This window comes from Anopheles stephensi, chromosome 2, assembly GCF_013141755.1.
Source record: "Anopheles stephensi strain Indian chromosome 2, UCI_ANSTEP_V1.0, whole genome shotgun sequence".
NCBI classification, from domain to species: Eukaryota; Metazoa; Arthropoda; class Insecta; order Diptera; family Culicidae; genus Anopheles; species Anopheles stephensi.
The window spans coordinates 18,955,970-18,977,027 of record NC_050202.1 but is presented as its reverse complement, the minus strand read 5'-3'; the positions used below and the strand labels follow the sequence as shown (position 1 = coordinate 18,977,027).

The 21,058-nt window shown below is 47.2% G+C and overlaps 1 protein-coding gene across 4 annotated transcripts; it reads left to right on the top strand.

Moving 5' to 3' along the window:
* The first annotated feature begins 774 nt into the window (after positions 1–774).
* On the top strand, positions 775–20,141 carry LOC118507234 (protein charlatan). Of its 4 annotated transcripts, none has more exons than XM_036045480.1 (7): positions 775–1,087; positions 14,072–14,528; positions 14,648–15,604; positions 15,672–15,870; positions 16,016–16,264; positions 16,694–16,984; positions 17,341–20,141. In XM_036045480.1, the coding sequence occupies exons 2-7, from the start codon at positions 14,102–14,104 to the stop codon at positions 19,301–19,303; spliced, it is 4,086 nt and encodes a 1,361-aa protein (XP_035901373.1). In that variant the 5' UTR covers positions 775–1,087; positions 14,072–14,101; the 3' UTR covers positions 19,304–20,141. The 4 variants fall into 4 exon arrangements, with proteins under 4 accessions (XP_035901373.1, XP_035901377.1, XP_035901374.1 ...); XM_036045481.1 differs by lacking the exon at positions 775–1,087 and adding an exon at positions 10,364–10,563; XM_036045483.1 differs by lacking the exon at positions 775–1,087 and adding an exon at positions 10,577–10,873.
* Positions 20,142–21,058: the final 917 nt, after the last annotated feature.

Genomic DNA, 21,058 nt, shown 5'->3' with positions numbered 1-21,058 from the left:
GTGTTTTGCTCTTTCCTATTGTATGTTTTTTTATCATTAATTCTTTTGTTTTGAAAGTAAAGTTAAATGAATTTGTGGTTTTAACAAATCAGTGAGCTCGTTTAACCTTCTTGCTCCTTATAAAATGCCACATTTATTTTGACTTTTACCGGTCAGCCACAAATCTGCGACAGATTGCACTCCTAGCCGGCGTATGGGAACGGCATATGGAAGAAAACGGCTAAAACGTAATTGGATTTCGCTATAAGTTTGTGTTAAAGTAGAGTTATACTTTTTCTCATACTATAGCTAAATCTTTCTCCTTTTATTAGCTGTAAAACTAGCTAAAATACATCCGACATCTACGGGCTATGGGGGTCAAAATTCCTTCACTTCAAACACGCGTAACCAGCAGGAGTGAGAGAGCGAGAGAGCGAGAATACTCTCCGCATATTCTACCGTATATAGAGAAAAAGAGAGAGAGACACGCAACAGAACATGAAAACAAAGCAACGTGCGTTGTCCTTCTCCATCGAGCCAAAACAAAAGCGCCATGCATAATGCAGGGTTCGTGCGGTGAAGTAACACTTTTTAATCTAAAAAAATATGATTTAAACGAAAATGTGTGTAAATGTGTGTAAATGTATGTAGTCTAACAATAATTTACTTTCAAGGAACAATCAAACAAAATGGTTTCTTGCTGGAGGTTTATTCCGTTTTGTTGTGAGCATTCAACCGGTGCAAGTAACACTGCATTCGATCCAGCGCGATCTGTGCCGGCAGTTTGCATCCTCCCGCACGCACACTCTCATTTCAACCGCCGAGCAGAGTGGGTCGGGAAAGCTTGTCATTTTGCCGTGTTCGCATCCTAGCAGCACGCGGTTTTAACGCACGTCGCGCGAAGTAGAAATCCTCCGTGGACCAATTGTTTTCTTCAGTGTAGTTACGAACTTCTGCAGTACGAATTGTGCGTTCAGTGGGTGCTACGTGTATGTGTGTACAGTGATGAACGGTAGTGTTTGTGGTGCATATCCTTGAAGTTCCTGGACAGCATCATCCCAGCGCTGTGGATCACCTCGGGAAGCAATCGCCAAAAAATAGCGCACGGGTACGTACCAAAACAGCAGTTTGGAATATCTATACCCGGTAGCTGCTCTTGATGCAAGTACAGAGCAATATTGAAAGCAATTGTATTTACTCTAATTAAGAGATGCGGGAGATTTGTGGGATATGTTGTTTATCGCTAAACAGTCAATTGTATCGCAAACCACCCGGGAGTAGACAAACGATGAAGCGCCCAGAGTCAGTGTCGGTCGTAAGGCCTGCTTGAGGCGAAAAAATGAGGTTAATCAGGTGGGTGGATATATCGGCACACGGGATATAGACAGTTTCGCTTCAGCGTCTGCCATCCGGCCTCCCTTCACCTCTCATCCAATCATCCGCCCCCCCCCCCCCGTCCTTTCTCCCAGCAACCCACCATCCCAGGCACCCCATCCAATAAAACGCACACCACCTTTTTTCGGGCCGTCGCCGTCAGACGACTCGCCTCCTCTCGCTCTCGATCGTTGACAATTTCGGTGGGTGATACTTGGCAGGGTTTTCCTTTTCTCTTTTCTTTCCTCCTAGTAGGTGGGAAGTGTTCATCGTCGTCAGTTGTCCACCTGCTCCGGGTTCCTTTTTCGGGTGTGTGCAACGACCGGAGCATTGTCGGTGCCTCCTTGTTATATTTTTTTCGCCCGTTGGTGGTTAATTTCCTTTCCTGAAAGGTTTCTTCGACCCTAATGGTGACCCTCCCGCGCGGACCGTTTCCACCACCCCGCGGGCCAGGCCTCATTCCTCCCCCTGCATCTTCGAAACCTCGCGATTGGGACGTTATGCAGGCGTCGAAGGTAGAACTCAGAAGATGAGTTGATGCTCCCGTTTCTAGCGGGTCTGTTTTTTGTTTCATTTCGTCTAAAACCATTCTTACACACTCTCTCTCTATCCTGTTCCTTCTTTTGGGTTTTCGATAAATTCTGTAGAATTCTCCCCCTTTTTCTCGGTTCGTGTTGGGCTTTATGTTGTTTCCACCTCCTCCCTCAGCACTCGGTCGGTGGGATTCTGTTCAAAAAGGATCCGTGTGTGTGCTACGACGAGACCCACACAACGATACGTTTTTTTTTGTTTAACTTTCCACCCGCTCGTAGATTCCTTCGCACAATTCGTTTCGTCTTTCCATTTTGTGTTCTGCCCGGTGCGTGTGTGTGTGTGTGTGTGTGTGTTTCTCAGTTTTTTTTTATCCTGTGCATTTTTGGGAGACTCCATGAGGTGGGATCAGTTTACTATGATGTGTTGCTTTCGCTAAACGATAGGGCTGGTATTGGAGATGGCGTGCATATGTGAGGCAAAAGAGATCAGCACCATCAAAGTAAGCGTGGATCGTCTAATGTACCTTTGCTCTAATTGGTTGAGGTTTATAAGCTACCTGAGCATACTAGCCCGTGAGTGGTATCAAGGGCCAAGACCTGAGAGTAATATTTGTGGCGCATGATAAGTAAGTTGTTTTAATCTTCCGGTTTGAGGTTAGCTAGGGCGAGCCAATATAGAACTGGTTACGGCTTAAGTTTCTGGCATAAAAGGATCAGCATCAAATCCTGGCCGGAATTCAGTCAAAGTAACCAGAAATGATAGGCAGAGACATCTAGAGTTTTTAAGGGCCAAAAACTATAAATTAAAATGGCGCCATCGATACTGCACAACCATCATTGACTGCCAACTCCAATACTCGATAAATGCACCCAGTTAGTCATGATATGCCCAGTGATCATCATAAGCCCTGGCCGATCCTTAAGTCTGGCAGAATATTTTTTACGCTTTAAACATCACAACGAAACAATAAATTTTACAACTCACGAACTCATCATCAAAATAATATCCTTGGCTGCCTATAAAATCTCCTTTTAAAAGCTACTATACCGCCGTTGCTACGAATTTGATCAGGGGGAGGTTTTTTTCTGATGAAAAATACAAAAAAAAATGAACAAAAAATCCCCCAAGGAGTAAACTGCGTCGCCTCGTTCGGCAGGAACAACACACACACACACACACACACACACACACACACACACAAAACAGAACTACCAAGAAGGCGATGTAAAGAGAAGCTAGAGAACAACAAAAGCGATGCCCTGCGCGCTTGTGTGCGGATGATGATCATCGCCTGAAACCACCCCTTTTTCGGGTGGATTTCTTCGATGCCGGGGCGACTGTTTATATGCGTGCCTCCTCTCCCCCCTCCCCCCCCCCTGTGCCTGTCTGCCGATGCCTACCGGCCTAACACTTGCGTGAGTGTGTGCCCCTGCTGCTATGGTTATGCGAAACCCCAGGCAGGTGAGCTGTGTTTAAGGTATCTCGCACCCACCCATCCGATCCTACCACCCACCCGATCACGCGATAAACCTGTTTTGTCCCTCCCAGCTGTTCTTCCGAAAATTCCCGACCGGATCACCACAAGCGCACACATACACACACACACAGACTCACGATTCGTTTCATCCTGATCATCACCATCATCATCATCATCACGACTTCCTGCCTGGACGGTCTGATCGAACCACCCCTTTAAACGGGCTAGCCTCCATGTGAGAGGAGCTCAGTCTCTTCTTTCCTGCGTGGTTTTTTTGTGGGGGCCGATATCATCGGGGTGGGATGTTGTAAAAACGCGCCAAATCCACCAAGGTTTTTGGGCTGAACGAAGCACGAGCATTTTGGGGTGTCCTTCATCTGCCAATTTGGAGTTGGTTTTTTTCCTTCTTCTGGTTGTCCTCTTCTTCCTCCTAATGTAAAACATATAAATTACGGTGCCGTACGGTTAAATTATGATGAATCCATGTCGAACAGCTACAAGAGAGCATATCGGACTACATGTGTTCCTCAATAATCCTCCTCTTGGTGAAGGTGAGATGAGATAGGAACCCGAAAGCTGCAAAAAATATTTACACCCCCTTCTTTCCATCCCAAGCGGGGGCCGCCGATGGGGAGGTTGTTTTACGTTTCCTTTCCACCCTCCCTATGGTCACATTTCGCGTACCGTGCTCTCTCCCTCTCTCTCTTTGTTTGTGAGACAAAAGATCGATTTCTCGGTCGGTCAGGTTGTGCTGATGGGTGGTTGGGTGATTTTCGTAAAATGTGGTGTGGTCCGGTACGGCCGGCGCCCTTAGGTGCAGAAACTAACCTTCTGCGTAAATTAAGCCTATCGCCAACGCACTGATCAGCTAATGAGGTGGGCCAGCGCAGGTAGACGGCCTTACAAGTGATGTGTCTGTCGTACGGGAGGAAAAAATCAGAAAATTGACTTGTATTTAGTTTAAAGCTAACGGACATCTTTAAATTTAAGCCAATATCTGGCAACTAAAAAGTATGTAAATTGAATTTTGAAATTGTAAAATTTTGATGAAATTTGATGAATATGAGTATTATGACTAACGAACGAAACCCTGCTAAAACATGGACTTAAAATGTTTTAGGCAAAAACATAATTTTCCAGCCGAAACGTAGAACAAATAGAAGCTGTTGAATGTTGTCATTCAACGGGGCATAAACTAGAAGGCTTCATCAAAAATAGCTTTCTTATGTCTAGAAATCCCTTAAGCTCCTTAATTTATCTTCACGTTTTAAGCAATGTATTTTCAATCCTATCCAAAACATATCGGCAGGTTCCGAAGTGCAGGTAAAATTGTACCAATCTAATGCAGTTCGGATCGATCCAATCCAATGATCCCGTATAAGACTTCCATTGAGCCACACAATGCAACCGTAAAAAGCTTCGCTACGCCTGATCTTTCAACCCACCCTTGATCGTAACCAGTACCGGCGCGGCAAGAATAGTCCAACAAAAGAAAAGACCGGATACCACCACCATCATCCGCCACCCAACCGTGTACCGACCACATGTCCTTTCATCCGGGGTACGGGGTGGGTATCTTCAAGATGGCACATCCAACAGTTTTCTGAACCTCTTACCCAAGGGGTGGTGAAATTCGGTTCGCTTCATTCGCCCTCTTTGCCCGTGGTCTCGTCTTGTCTCTTCCGTGCACTTATGGCTTCTTCCAATGCGCTTCTTCCTTCCACCCGAACCAACACCAACAACCATCGGTGGACAGATGTTGTCGAAGCGCACAAGAAGAAGAGCCCGGCTGATAATTAAAGATATGGAAAAGTATGTCCTTCGGTGGACAGCAAACACCAACTACTCCCCAACAAACGTACAAACCGAGTCCCTGCTGGTGGTTTTCCTCCCTATTTTTCATAAGATTTCTGTTCACACAAACACATCGACGTGGTTCGTTCGTTCGATCGCCTCTTTTACGAGGTTTTTTGTTTCCTCTGTCTGATCCTTGATCATGGGTCTTTCTGCTTCGCACTCCTCCATCGCCCATCCGCCACCCCCACGCGGGGTTGAAGGTTGTGGGAGGGAAAAAGGTCTCTTAGGAAGAGGACGGTTGGGCGCAACACCACCACCACCACCACCACCACCAACACCACCTTCTCAACAGAGTTCCTTCTCGTGGGTGATGCCGTTTGGTTGGGCCGAGTTGGCGCAGGTCGAAATAATGATCGTAAAACTGTCGACCCTCCGTCATGTCTCCCACTAGCAACACCAGCCACCACCCATCAGCGACCCTTTTTTCCATTTTTTTTTTCGCCTTACTTCGTCCCTTTTTTCCTTATTCCTCTTTTGCCTGCTTGAATCTTATTTCCTGCCGCAGCGATCCTGTCCCTTCAACCTCGGGTCCCTTCTGCCCCGGTCTGCACAGAGGCATATGGATGCCTTCTGTTCTGTTTTTTTTTCGGCCCACCAACCACCACCCTCTGCTGCGGTTCGCTGGCTTTCAATCACCCACCTCCCTGCGGGGTGGTGGGATGGGTGGATAATGGAAGCAAAGACACAACCCAAAGACCCCTTAATGCTGGTAGAAGAACCCGCGGGGCGGGGGTTGGAAGAAGAGGGAGAATAAAGCGTTTTCGGTTCGGGAAAAAAGGGGCCGCGCGCGCAGAACGATGGGATGGAATTTTTATCTCGTTTTCCCTTTTGTACAATCCTTCGCCCGGCCCAGCCCGACACATGATCGTGAGTCGTACGGAAGAGGGTGTGTGTGTGCGTGATGCTTTGGGATAATGATCATCTACAGCAGCAAGTGTCCCTCTGCGTGTTTATGTGTGTGTGTGAGAAGCCTGTCAGGTCCTGGCCCACACTAACAGCATGGTTTTTTTTTTGTGTGCCTGCCCATGGCCTGATCCAATGGCTACCCCTGTTTTTCGTTGGAGGTCTCTGTACATTCGATCGTTTTGCGTTGCAATTTGTGGTGGTGGGGTTGAGTCCTTGGGATGTGTGATGAGGGTGGTTTATATTGTACCCCGGGAAATACGATACGCTTCCAAGAGAGGGAAAAGTTTTCATTCACTTTATGTAATTCATTTTAGTATATTACTAAAGAAAATAAAGATTTTTCTATCTTTTCCTAGTATTTTTGATTGCGAAAAATTGACTTAAAAACCGTTACACAAACAGCAATTCTAATGCCTTGATGCTTGATCCTTCTAGTCTTGTATATCCTCATGCAACACGGAATGCATTTTCAGTCTCCCACACTCAGTAAGAACATTCCGCCACACACGCACTTACATGTCCTTTTTAAACCTATTTGGAACCAATCGCGAGAATGGCTAGGAAAGCTCGCTGCTAAAAATAAATCCCGTTTCCTTTTTCTATTTTCTGGGACCAAAAACATTTTCCTCTTCTCCTCTTTCCGTCAGACATCAGTCTTGTCCTTGGAACGAATCGGCCGCCCTACAGGGAGTGTCTATGTGGTTGTGCTTGTATTCCCCGATGGCTGGTGTAGTTGGGTTTCTAGCACGTTTAAAATCCCTATACAGGAAGTCTCAAACGGCCGAAGCAAAACAGAAATCATCTAAAATACAGCGCAATAGAGTGTAGAACGGTGTGTGGTGGTATGGTGTGGTAAATAATCACCTACACCGGTAGAGTATAAAAACCGTTTAGAAAGGTATTAAATGCTTTACGAACCGTTTTACCGCAGCCTTAATTTTCTCACTTCCGCTGCTGGGAGAAAGCTATCCTGACGATATCAATTACGACGCGTGTTGGTGTTTGATGAGGAAATTATAGAGCTTAGCTGTGACGAGGCGGACTCCTGATTGAATGATAAACATTACACATAGTATAGTAATTAGATGTACAGTAAATTATCCCAACACGCTTATGATCTGTGAAGGGATAGTTTGTGTTTTATTGCGCCAGCCATTCACGAATTCTATAATTTTGAAGAGGTTTTGCAGACATTTAGTTGTAAATCAATACGTTAAATGAAGCAAACCCTTTGAGACTCTAAAGTTTATAGCATGACCTTCTCCGAAGAGTTCCGTTCCATGTACAAGCAACATGTCTTAGAATGTAGCCCAGACATAGAAAGAGATCCCAAAATATTACTGCATTTGAAGAAATCAGAACAACTGGGCTATCCGGAGCAATTGAGCTTTAAATGAAATCAGACATGTGAGACTTAATAATTTAACCATCAAATTATTTGTAAAGTGACACCAGTAATGACTAATGGACAAGAACCTTTTAGGCAAACGTTCTGGAAAAGTTTGGGTGGTCAGGCAAACTCAAGCGAATGGAAGATAATTATTATAAAAAAGACTTAAACTATTTGACTAGCATTTTACCATCTTAAAAGTTCCTCTCTCTTCCTTGGCACTAAAACTTCGGAAGGTCTCGGCCTGCCATTTCTGGCTTTCTGAGACTTGATTTTACCCGCAGCAAGGTAGTCAGTCCTGCGTACGCGGAGGCGGTCCGGATGGGATTTGAACCCCGGTTCTGTCTTGTCACCTGCCGTTGTGAAACCGGTCCCCTTACTTACTTACTTATCAGGCGCTACAATCGCTTTGCGGTCTTGGCCTGTTGCAACAATCCTCGATACCGCTCACGGTTCAGCGCCGTCGTCTGCCAATCCGGCCCCCACTGTATCTTAATAGTCCCATCCCGTTTATTATTTTTTTGTGTAAACATTAGATTATACATAGTAGGATTTTATCCTTTACAATTTCTAACTTCTTACACAAAAAAATGATTCATGGCGAATATAATTCATGGCAATAGTAATCAGGTAATTGGAATTCGCTCTATTTCCCTTCAATGGCTGTTGTAAGACTCCTAGGCTTTTTGGGAGCACATCTTCATCAACATGCCAAAAGGATGAATCATTTCCAGGCGTGTTGGGCTATGTTTTCTTACCCCAACTCTCCGCTGCATAAAACCAAACCGCACTGAGGAAGCTACCATCATCAACCACCACACGGGCAAGAGGCAAAGAAAAAGATCCAGAACCAGGTGTTGGAGGTGCTAAAAACAAATACCTGCACTTTCTTCACCACATCCAGGTAGAGGCTCCTTTTTACCCCATACATACGTCCGCTTTGGGGAGTCTTCAACTGTGACCTGCAGGATGCATCCAGACTTTCACCCACCATCGTCTTGTTCGATTTGCAAAACCACTCGATTGAGGTGGGGGAGGGTAGATGGGCGATGGGTGGTGAATGATTTGCCGACGCCAATGCCGATGATCCGGTGTTGTGTTGATGCAGTTCTTGATGCGCCTGTGCTAAGGTGTTTTCACACATACACAGGAAGTCAAGAGTGGGTGTGTGTGTGTGCGTATGTGTGCCGTTGAAGGAGAGGGTGTTGCGTAGGGATAATCCTCATCGAACGACAGCAAAAACGGCATAGAGTGTTAAGCGTACAGTGGGCTCAGCTAGCAGCTTCATAGCGTCATTAAGAAATTCGCTCACTGTATCCTTCAACTAATTTAAGCAACCCTTCGCCCCACAGTTCGCGTCCGATGCGTCCTCGAGACACACGCTGCTGGGACAGATGTGCCCGACCGGTGCTCCTTCGCACGGTTTCGTTGCAGCTGCACGGTTTAACGCACTTTCCGCGCAAAACTGCAATCGTATGTCTCGCGGTGTGATGGGCCCCTAGCTGGGTGGCATTATCGCCCTCGGGTGGGGTGCTCGATCTGCACGCTCGTTCGCTCGCTTCCTTCCGTACGAGGAAGCAGAGGAAACAGAACCGCGTGTCACAGCACACACTGTATAAGGCTTGATTTGGGTGGGTCGAGAGAGTGGGGTTGTTTGCTTATTCGCCGGTACAAATCATCATCGTCATCGTCGTCGTCGGTGCCCATCGAACGCAGCGGATGTGTGTTTATGTGTGTTTGTGTTGAGCAGGGCGAGAATGAGCCGATGTTTTGCCCAGGGTCTGCTTGGGTGCCGGAAAAGGGTTCCTTTTTTTGCGTACCACAGCGTTTAATTCAAAAGAGAGGGTGTATTGGTGGAAGATTCGCAATGGCGCGTTGAGGATGCGAAAGTTCATGGAATGGGATTATTATATACATAAGATAATTTATAAGTATTATTAATACTAGAAAAAATAGTATAAATCTTTAATTAAACAATAAAAACTTTAAAAAAACTATGAAATAAAATTAGGATATTTATGTACAATAAAAAATATATCGTCCGGCAACAAATCTGAAAATCTTTTTTTTACTATTTTAACGTTATTTTTGAGTAATTAAATTCTAAGAGGATGAAGCTTCAAATGCAAGGAGGTCAAGAATAGGTAATTAACTGCTAACTGCCTAGCGCCGTTGTCTGTCAATTCCTACTGGATATATCAACGCCATCACTCCATCCAACATGGGATCTACCTAGACTGGGTTCTACCTTGGTCCATGAGACCTAGAAGAATTGGGTCGTCCGGTGTCATCCTCATAACGTGACCAGCCTTGATCATGATTAAAGTTTAACGCCAGAAAATGATTATTCCCTTATCTTAAAACAGCATAAATTTGAGCAAGAATATTCAAATAATAAATAAAAAAAATACTCCAATTGCAAATCTCCCCCAACTGTATGCAAGATTCCATTATATGATTGCAAAGATTCACGCAGATTGAACTGGCAAATTACTCATAATTTTTAAAATTAAATCCATCAATAGCCTTATAAATATAACCAATCAATATAAAATTGAAAAATGTTTTACAGATATTATAAAGACAATCCTTGATTTCTGGGTACTTTTCAATCCATTGCTTGTGATCGAACGTCGCCCGCTGGAGCCTGCAATAAATAAAAAGGGAGGGTGAGAGCGACTGATTCACGCACGACGACTTCCCTGTGTACGCCGCCGTGGTCGTCGTCGTCGTCGTCGTCTTGCGCCAAACACATCGGGACTCTTCGCGCTCCTTCGCTCTCGATGACGCGCATAGTGGGGGTTTTGTGCCTGATGGTTAGACTCGCCTGCTTGCACCCCGGGTGCGTAGTCTTCGGCGCCGGCGTTGGCTGACGACATCATCATCATCATCACCCGGTGTGTCCGCGTTCATCCTCACCATCGTCATCGGCATCATCGTCGGGGCCGCCCATGGTTGGTCGGGCGACCCCGGTGGGTTCGGTCGGTTTGCGTTCTTCGGCTGGCTCACACTATTGTTCCATCGGTTCGGGGGTGCGAATGGAGAAGTACGTACACCTTTCGGTCGGTCGCTCCTGGCCTAAAATTTGTGCTCCAGTGTTGGGTGTTTTTTTTTTTTATTTCGTTCTGTTGTATTCCTCTCTTAATATTTTGTTATTCCATCGTTTCCTAGCTTTACTTCTTTCCGTTTCGGTTCTTCCATCGCGTGTGTGTGGTTTTTTGTTTTTTGGTAGTGGTGGTCGTTTCCGGTTTCGGTGTTGCTTTTAAGGGTGGCCATCAATGGCATTTTTTTAAAAGGACTCCTCCACCGTAGTGCTCTCTGTGTCGTCATGGCTGGCTTGGGTGTGGGATATTGGGGTACGACCAATTGGCTGACAGGCTGCGCAGCACGAGCCTACCGACCGTTTGTGATGAAGTTTTCAAAGCTTTCTGCTGGATCTTTGGAATGGCGTTGCCTTGTCGCTTTTTTCGTGTGTGTGTGTTTGTGTCGGATCTGCTTCCTTTCTTAGGATCGTTTGCTGAAGAGAAAAAAACGTTCAGTGAAGATGCATCATTAGTGGCCAGAGCATGTAAAACGATACCGATTTTGTGTGCAGTGAAGAGAAGAAACATATTGGATGTGTAATTGCGCTTAAGAGCCCTTCGCAGACTATGGAAGATGCAATGGATAAGGAAGATGGTACAATATGACGCCCTATATGAAACAGGCGGCTCAATATTTAATGCTGTTCTTCTTCAAATTCATCCACAACTAGATTGAGATAAATTCAATCCAAGAAAAAAAGGAAAAATGTTCAAGGCAAACTTCTTATTAAACAAAAGCCCTTCGGTGCGTTTTCTCGCTCATGCTGTTATCGATTTTCTTTGTTGTTTTCTCGGGCGACGGTGCAAATTGTTTCATCATCATCATCAGCAGCAGCAGCAGCAGCACAATAAAGCTGCACTCGACAGTGTTCGGTGTCGGGTCCTTATCCTTTGCCCTTCGAAACGTGTGGATGAGAAAGGTGCCTCTGTGACTCTGTGTCTGGTGCCAACTGTTGTCGGTAGAAAGGAAATGCCCCCAAAACGGAAGGCATTACAAGGGAGGATCGGTGGACGAGAACGGAAGTATGGCGGTGTGGGAGTGGAGCAAAAAGATTGGAAAACTGTATAAAACCGCCAATCCCACACCCACCTTGCCCTCCAAGAGCCACCCACCCAGATTGCATCCCTTCGGTTCGGGTGGTTGAAATGAACCGAACCGCCACAAGGGCGCAAACGTGTGTGTATGTGTGTGTGAGAGAAAATTAATCGAATGCCAGTTCCATTACTCCTACGCTGCTGTGCAACCCTTCTGAAGTCGCTGTGCGATTCCTTTCTGCCTCCCACACACAAACACATCTTTTTCTCCCCTTGCTGCGGATGGGTGTTTTTGGCCGGACGTACATATATGTGGGTGGCATTGGGACACTGGGTGGATGATGTGGGGGGGGGGGGGGGGTTGATCAGTGCAACCCAACAGAGATTGAGAGACAGAGAGAAGATGTTGTTTTTCCGCTTCAATACACTCTTTTAGCTCACTTCGACAGTGATGATGATGATGATGGCCCACGCACGCACACACACTCGCAAAGGGTCTGTTCGGACAGATTGCCCCGAACCGTTGCCCGGTGGGCGTAGCAATTAAGCGTGCGTTTGGGTGGCAGCAGTATTAATCTCCCCCATAGTAGGTGGGTTTTGCCAATGTGACAAGATAACACAAAAAAACCTCACCACCACCAACCAAGCGAGGGCGAGAGATAAAAGGGGGGCGCGCGCAGGACCCAGTGCTCGCCGCCGGGTGTAGCGTGCCAGCAGAGAGTATTGTTTGATGCATTTTTCACCGAGCGCTACTGCTTGCTTGGAGGGTGTTTTGCACGTGCTTTTTTGTTGGCGCGGTTTTTCCTGCTGAAAAGTCGCGGTTGCATTGGTGTTGGTGATGGCAGCACCTGGCGAACGATGGGGTGCGCGCGCATAGGCCGACATTTCCAAAGGATAGTGCTCGGGACGAATTTTCCGGTGTAGGTGTGTGTGTGCGTGGATTTGCTTGGTCGGTTTTCCCGTGCATTTACCTATCCCCGCGTTGAGCTGTTGTTAGCAGTTGAAGGGGGCGAATAGTACCATAGAATAGTTGTTTGTCCCAAGAGGAACAGGTGTGCAAAAGTTGAGGCTAAGGCTTTTTCCAAGAGACAGCTTAATGTATTATGAAGTGAAGAAGGTTGTTTAAGTATTAAAATAGCTATTAAAAGCTGGACAAGGATTCTGAATTGTCTTGCATGTCTTGCCAGCACCAGTAAATTGAGAAACGTAGAGGAAGACGTTAACAATATCAAACGAACGCGCACCATCTTCTTCCCACACTCGGACATTGCAGGCAACGTCCACCGAAGGGTTTCACCGAATCACTTACCGTCCGAAGATCAACCACTGGGACCGGTTGATCTTGAAAGTTTATAACTCTTCACGCTACACTACGTGAGGCCTCTCGAGCTGGCATTGCCCGTTCCTGCAGTTCTGGCTAGACGAGAGTATAGTTATGCTGTTGATATCGCAAAACAAGCTCCTTTTCTTCTAAGTGATTACGAAAATATGTTAAAAATCACCCAAATGTTTTAATGTCTTTTAATTCCAATATTTGCTAGTGGCATTATGATTTCATCTGATTCAATTGCGTCTCATTAGTTATCGCAAAACAAAAAAAATATCTCCTCAAGTCCTTAAATTTAAATAATCCTCCATATACCATATTCCGGTTCGCATCAAACAAAATTGCAACTTGCAACGACAACACAAGCGTGCTCAGTCCAGTCAGTCGGCCATAATATCTTCCACGCCCGGGATGAGTTTGTTTCATTTTTATCGCCCACCCAACGTCGAGCTTACTGCTGCCACCCACCCAACGCGGTTTGAGTTTCGAAAAAGTTATGAATGAAACGACGTGCCACCAAGCTCCCCTTTGCCCCACCACTACCGCCGAGATGGAATCTCGCGTACTTTCCGGTTGTGGAATATTTCATCGCTTCGGTATCTCTCGCTACGTTTTTTATTATTTGCCTAACGGATGAAATTTGGGGTTTTGGAGTCCGCGCTGTGTGAGTGTGGGTGTGTGAAAATGACGATGATGATGATGATGATGATGGGTGGTGGTTTATGCCGTACCGGGAACAGCTTTTCATTCGCTGAGGGCGCTTGAGAAGAGGCCGTCGAGTGAAAGTGAAATGATGGGGTGTGAGATGGGTGGATACTGTTCTCCGAGAACGTGTTGCAAACGAGATCACAGCCTCATGCCGCGCCTGCACGTGGCGATGGTTTATTTTGGCACCTCAACCACCCCCGGGAGAAATGCCAAAGAGGAGGGAGGGAAGCCGAATCGCGAGAAGGTTGACATTGAAATAATAACGCCGGTGGCCTTGGCTGAATGATGGGCATTTCGCTGATTTTTGGCGCACTTTCACTTTTCTCGAAATAAGAATTTTATGAAAAGCGGCTTTGATGACTAATTGTGCTCTGTTCTGTTCTCTCTCTTCTCATTTTTAGAGCGTCTTCGGTGGACTTTTGTAGTCCGCGATGACCACCCTCCTACCGACGTCTCAATCCACCGGGGTTGAGGCGTACGAGGACATGTTCAAGGAGATCACCCGGAAGCTGTACGGCGACGAGTCGGCCCACGGACTCTACCCGCACAACACGCAGGTAGCCCAGCTGGCACCGGGTGCACCGACGGCCCCACCCGATGGTGGTGAGCGGTCCTTCACCACGCTCACACAGATCGGCTACGAAACGACCACCGTCGGTTCGACAGGGCAGCCATCGTCCTCTGCCGCACAGCAACAACAGCAGCAGCAGCAGCAGCAGCAGCAGCAACAGCAGCAACAGCATCAAGAACACATCACGACCGCATTCGGGCTAGCGGCACTGATGCAGAATGGATTTCCACCACCGAGTGCCATCCTGAATCCGGTCAACTTTCCCAACGCTAGCAAAACGCCCACAAGTGAGTTCCTTCTAGGTACACGATCGATAGATCGCAGTGTCGTACGTGAACGTGAGAGCAAACCCAGAGGAATCCGGAAACGGAATGTTTAATGCTTGGTTTTAATCTTCCTTTTCCAGATATATCCATTCCATCGTCAGATGATCGGTGGCAATCCCACCAAGCACAGGAAGAGCCCTGGAACGGTGGCAAACACGCATCCCCTTCCGGCAGCTCGTCCAACTACGGTAAATCGTACAAAAAACCAAAAACAGAACCACAGGACGCTACATCACCGACCGGGCTAAACATCCCTAGCACCGCTGTTCGGTCGGCGGGCAAGGGCAACAGCTATGGTAGCGCCACCTCACCCACCGGCTCGAACGTCATCAAGCGGTACGCCTGCACCAGCTGTCCGTACACGACGGACCGGCGGGATCTGTTCACACGCCACGAAAACATCCACAAGGACGAGAAACCTTTCCAGTGCTACGCCTGCTTGAAGCCGTTTAATCGGGCCGATCACGTGAAGAAACACTTTCTGCGGATGCACCGTGAGCTGGAGTACGATATAGCGAAAACACGCCGACATCCACCGGGTGGTGGTGGTGGATCATCGAGCTCGAAAAACACTTACTACGCTGGCAATACACAAGCGTCCTCAAGCCATGGATCATCGTCCAGTGGTAGTGTGGCGACGGCCATAACGCTTGCCCAAATGCAGCTAAACATCCCGTCTGGGAATTTTAGCACTGCACCGTCATCGCTCGTTGTTCCTGCTCATGCACACGAGAGTAGTGCTGGCAGTAGCAGTGCTACAAATCATAATGCCCAGTTGCTTCAGATTCAAAGCCAGCACCACCAGCACCACCACCAGCAGCATCAACAACAGGCCCACAGTAACAACCTGCATGCTGCCCATTTGGCGTCCGTATCGATTAAGCAGGAGAAGAGTTCCGCATCGGGCGGAGGGTCGTCTGCGTCGCTTAGCCTTAACACGTCCGCCAACTCGTCCGGGTTTTCGGTCGACGATAAGACGTTGATCAAGAAAATTAAGGGTGAAAAGAAGTTCTCCTGCACGTACTGTCCTTGGGCCGGTAAGACACACGCAGTGCTTGGATATGGTGTTCCGTATGCTAATGCCTTACCATTTACCTAAACCAGGTGCAGACAACTGGGGACTCAAGCGACATCTCAACACACACACAAAACCGTACGTGTGCTTGCTGTGCGACTATAAGGCCGCACGCTCCGAGCGGCTGGCCACACACGTCCTGAAGGTGCACAACAAGAAAGCCTGCAGCAAGTGTAACTTCTTCGCCGAAGATCAGGCCCATCTGGACGCACATCTTCAGAAAACTCAGTAAGTATCTTTCAACCTTCCATAATCAGCTCGATGATGATGATGATGAGGTGGCGAACCATTCTAATCATTAACCAAAAAAAAACAATCACCCAAAACTCTTTACCCTCTTCGTCCAATCGCAAATGACAAAAAAAAAAATCAGTTCACACGACACGACAAAAACCGGTGGCAAAGGTGCCGGCAGTACGGGTAGTAGTAGCACTAGTAGCAATTGTGGTACAGCAACAACCTCTGCACTGCATCATTCCGTAGCGGAAGCAGCAGCAGCAGCAGCGGCGGCAGCAGCAGCAACGGCGGACACGAATGGCAACAACGTGCTGCGCAATTTGGGTAATGCATTTACGTCGAACAATTTGCCCACCAACATTCCGACCAGTGGGAATGGCTTTGGGTGAGAGACTAAACCACGTTCCGTTCCGTTTTCCTCCTGGTTGTTTGTTTGTTCCGTTTATTGTTGTACCGCGATCAATTCTTTTGACTTTCCTTTTGAAGGGAAAATCTAAATTTTGGGGTTTTTTTATGTTTTTGTGCATGTGCTGTGAACGCGGTTAGAGTTTAAAACATTCAGAACTACTTCATTTTCATTATTTCGGATGTGAAAATTGGGTTTCTTTTAGGGTTTTTTTTGCTATATTTTAATATCCTCTGATTTGAAAGCACTCCTGCTCTCGCTCTCTCTCTCTCTCTCTCTCTCTCTCTTTAGAGTAGAGAAGAGGGAACAGTAAATAATCACTTTATGAATTTAATTCAATTCTAATCTTCCAACTCTGCCGGACTACTGGCCTGGTGCATTGATCGGTGTTTCGTAATCTGCTAACAGTAACGGCACATCGAATGGCCAGTATCATTCCCCTGACAACCATCACCCGGCCACCGGTAACGTACTGACAAACAGTAACGCTGCCAACCTGATCGAAACGATCAACCAGCACGTCCTGGCGACGGCCAGCAGCCAGCAGCAGCAGGTCATGGGACAGAACGGTGGAACCGCTTCATCGCACCACCAACATCACCAGCAATGGATCGCTACGCGGCCACATCGGAAACGTGGTCCGGACCTACTTTATAGCTACCTAGAAGCGGACGGCAGTGACTCCGGCGACTATGCACGGTATGCCATGACATGAGGCGTTGGTTTTTTTTTGCTTCATTGATGAGTTTGCTGCTGATTTTTGCGTTTATTGGTTCCGAAAGAGAGTTTTCTTGTTTATTGTTTTGGGTTGATTTTGCATCTTCGTTTAATTGTTCACTATATTTTGTTATAGCATATTTTTGTGTATGACATTTTTAAGGTTTTAATCAATTAATTTATGTATTTATTTATTTTCGCTATTAAGATTCACTGCTATTATATTGAAAATTACTGTATAATCTTCTATTATATTGATATTCCGTAAATTAATTGCCTTTCTCTCTCTCTCTCTCTCTCTCTCTCTCTCTCTCTCTCGCTCTCGCTTCTTTGTGCAGCCTTTTACACATGCAAGCAGTCGGACGAAACAAGGCTTCAGTCACGCAGGATTTTCGTAATGCGGGAGGCGGAGACAATGGCGGTGATGCCGGCGACAGTAGCAGTGCCGCGACGCCCTACACGGCGCCGTTCGGCATGGCAGCAGCGATCGAAAGGCAGATGAAGAAGAAACACCACAACCCGGGCAACGCCGACAGTGGCACTGACCTGGGTGGAATGGCGAGCAACACCACCGCACCCGCCGACAATGTGAACCTTTCCCTGGCCTCACTCTTCGGCTGCGATCAGCTGTCCTTCCTGCAGCTGCTGGCCACGGCTGCCGTGGCCCACCAGCAGCTGCAGCATCACTCGAGCCAGCAGCAAAAGAAACAGCATCAGCAGCACCAGAAACCATCCAAAGCAGTGGACCACCATCCCGTCGGTGCATCGAATGGCGTCCTCCGCTACGGCAGCAACAGCAGTAGCAGCCCGATGGTTTCGTCGCCTCCCGCTACATCTACTCAGCAGCAACAACAGCAATCACGCACAGCAAGCACCACCAACAGCACCACCAGCGCCAACGGCGGCAATGCCGTAATCATTCCCATCGACCCAAACTACCAACAGACTCAGCCGCTGGCACTAGATATGGGTAGCTTCAAGAAGCGACGCACGAACGGTACGACGTCGTCCAGCGATAAGGAAAATCACGTCCACCGAAACCGGCCCAATGGAGGCAGCAACGGTATCACCGTTACACCTGCACCGGGTTTCTACGCGAACGGTGTGGGCGATGTTGGCGGTGGAACGGTCGACAAGCACAACGTCACCGCTGGCAGCAAGGTTGCTGGCCACCATCCGAATCCTCATCACCACAACAATAACAATAGCAGCACTAGCAATAAGAATATAAACGATATTTTTGATAAAGTGTACAAAAAACCGCAAAACTCATTTCACCACCACCACCATCCCACGTCCAAGCATCAAAGCATTGCACAGCAGCAGCCACCACCACCACCACCGGCCCACACCCTCACCACTATCCTGCGAACAGCTCCACCATCCGCGGTAGAAGAGGACAATCGGCGTGACAGCACGGCGGCACAAGAGCAGGCGGAAAAGTTTTCGCTCGCCGAGTTCCTTAAAAATCACACCGAAGTATCGATCAGTACGGTGGGTAGTGGTGCTAGTGGTGCTGGTGGTGGTGATGGTAAGGATGAGGATGGTTCCGTTTGTCCGTCGGAAACGGACACTAACCCTCCCCATGGAGATGATCCCAGCCAGAAGCCCGAAGGTGATCGGAATTCTCGTAAACGCTACAAACCGTGTCGGCTCGAGGAAAGTGAAGAAGCGGCACCGAACGACGCCGAAAGCTCGTTGGCGTTTGTTTCGGTTGAAATGCTCGATACGTCCTCGGGCACGGATGAACCGCAAGCGGAGCCACCGGAAGACCAGGAGCAGGAAAAGGCGATTGATCTTAAGGTGGAGAAACTGGGCACGGCAGAGCAGGCGGGTAAAGTAGTTGCCAAAGGCCGGCTGGCCGATATCCGCGACAAGCACATGATCAAGCTCATCACGAACCGGCGCTGCTGTCGAATCTGCCGCAGCAAGGGTCTGTTGGATCATCTGGACAATTCGCACTACCATACCAAAATTTCGCTCATCCTGCATACACTGTGGCGTCACCGGGGCGGAGCAAGCGAAGCGCCGGCCTCCGGGTCCCAGATGCAGTGTCGCGACTGTAGCACCTTCTTCAACCAGCGCTACAAGCTGATACTACACCAGAAGCTTACCAACCACGCCGGGGTGCTAATGAAGAAACGTTCTCCACGAAAGTTTAAGCATGGCCTCATCAAGCCGGCAAACGGTGTGAGCAAGGCTCCGAACGGCGAACATGGACACACGAATGGGAAAGGTAAGCGAAAGCAGCGCAAGCGCAAACCTCGCCGTCGTTGCTTTACGATGAAGCGTAAAAAGTAAACGATATACCGTCCGGAAGAGGGACGGCTAGGGAGTACGCGAGTAGGCATGTACAGATGAACTAAACTTTAAGTTTAGCACGGTCGCCATTTTCTTTCCGCCATACTTGTTGTACAAAATTTTGCACCCAAAAAGACACTCGGATCGTGCGTGCTATCTCACGTAAACGTTACAGCGGCCATGTTCTTGGAAGATATATTTTGGCCGAGACTAACTAGGAAGCAGCTTTGTGGAACGGTTCAATGTAATCCGGAATTACTACTACTACTACTACTGCTACCACTACTACTGAGCTGAATGAGATTATTGAATCGTGCAAGTATTAACGGTGTGTAAATGTACGGATGAGTTTGTAAAAATCAGTCAGGAAACCAAAACCAGCATACATACGACTTTTAGCGTAGGACAAGCTATGAACGAACTCTTCGTACTTGTTTCTGCGCGTTGTAGCGAGATTGTTTCCACCCATATATACACATATGCTTTTCTTTTAGCGGTTTAATCTTCTATACTTAAATGCCTTTCACTTTGAAGCAAAGATTGCAGGGACTATTCTATCGTTTAAGAATTACTCCTTTACTCCAAACTAAAATTCTCCTTTTTTTATTTTACGACAATTTCTGGTTCCTTTTTTTTTGCCTCGAATTACTTAAATCGTGTACTAGAACGAACTCGGATCTCTGATCGTTTGTATAAGGGATCGTAGTACAGGTCGTTAAAGGATACATTCGCAACCGCAAAAAGAACGAGGCGGACGAGCCCAGCTATTCATGAACACTTGTATGATTATGGTTACGAAAATGAATGTCTGGAATAAAAATCAAAATTCACGAGGAAATAATGTTTGTATCGGTTCCCGAATTCACCGGAAGAAAGAATCAGAACCCTTTTCTGCCATAAGGGAGGAGCTATTTGGAACATTGAATAGTATACAATAGCTTTTCCAGGAGTCTTTGTTTGGTTTTGCCTGTCTTCATGGCCTATACATGGGCACTAGAGAGGGACCTTCGAGAATCGATTACAACGATTTCCTTGAACATCTCCACCCAAAACACCTCTCGCGTCAGATGCAGTTTAGCCTGAGACTGCGTAGAACTTAAAGAGGCCCGTAGCTCACATATGCCTCTTAAACATGTGTTGAAGGTCAATCTAACCATCGTGCAGCGAATTTGACTCGCCAGGCTCCGATGGGCTCGTCATGTCATGAGAATGACACCGGACGACCCAACCCGTAAAGTCCTTTTAGGCCGCACACACGGACAGAGGATAGCGTTGATGGATCCACTAAAACGGCCGGGATAATCGATTGGCAGAGTGTTATCGAGGATTGTTGCAGTAAGTAAGTAAGTAAGTGAATCGTCTCGAGTTTGAGAGGCTCAGAAGCGTTTTTGTTGCCGGATGCACAAAAGGACAATGAAGAAGTCGTTGCATTGACCAAACTTTTGTGTAGTTAATGCCACTCATCAGGATTCAGCGAGGTTATCATGAACATCCAGATAGCCTTCCTTGTACACAGGACTGACTATCAAGTCATAGAAAATGGCAGACCTAGGCCATTCAAAGTTGTACTGCCAAGGAAGAAGAAGCAGATCATAAACATGGACGGCTTTGCAAGAACAGAAGAGGTATGGTAAACCTTCCACCATGAGCCAATAAGGTTTTGCAACCAAACCAGCCGCCGTAGCATAGTTCCCTAGCGTTCGTTAACAAAAGCAACCAACGTGACTCATGAGAAATCCTGGAACGTGTTTCTGC

Excerpts from the sequence above, each read along its gene's own strand:
- LOC118507234 (XM_036045480.1), top strand. The coding sequence starts at position 14,102 with ATGACCACCCTCCTACCGACGTCTCAATCCACCGGGGTTGAGGCGTAC. Across the intron at positions 15,605-15,671 it reads CACGTACTGTCCTTGGGCCG|GTGCAGACAACTGGGGACTC; the intron begins GTAAGACACACG and ends TACCTAAACCAG. Across the intron at positions 16,985-17,340 it reads GACTCCGGCGACTATGCACG|CCTTTTACACATGCAAGCAG; the intron begins GTATGCCATGAC and ends TTCTTTGTGCAG.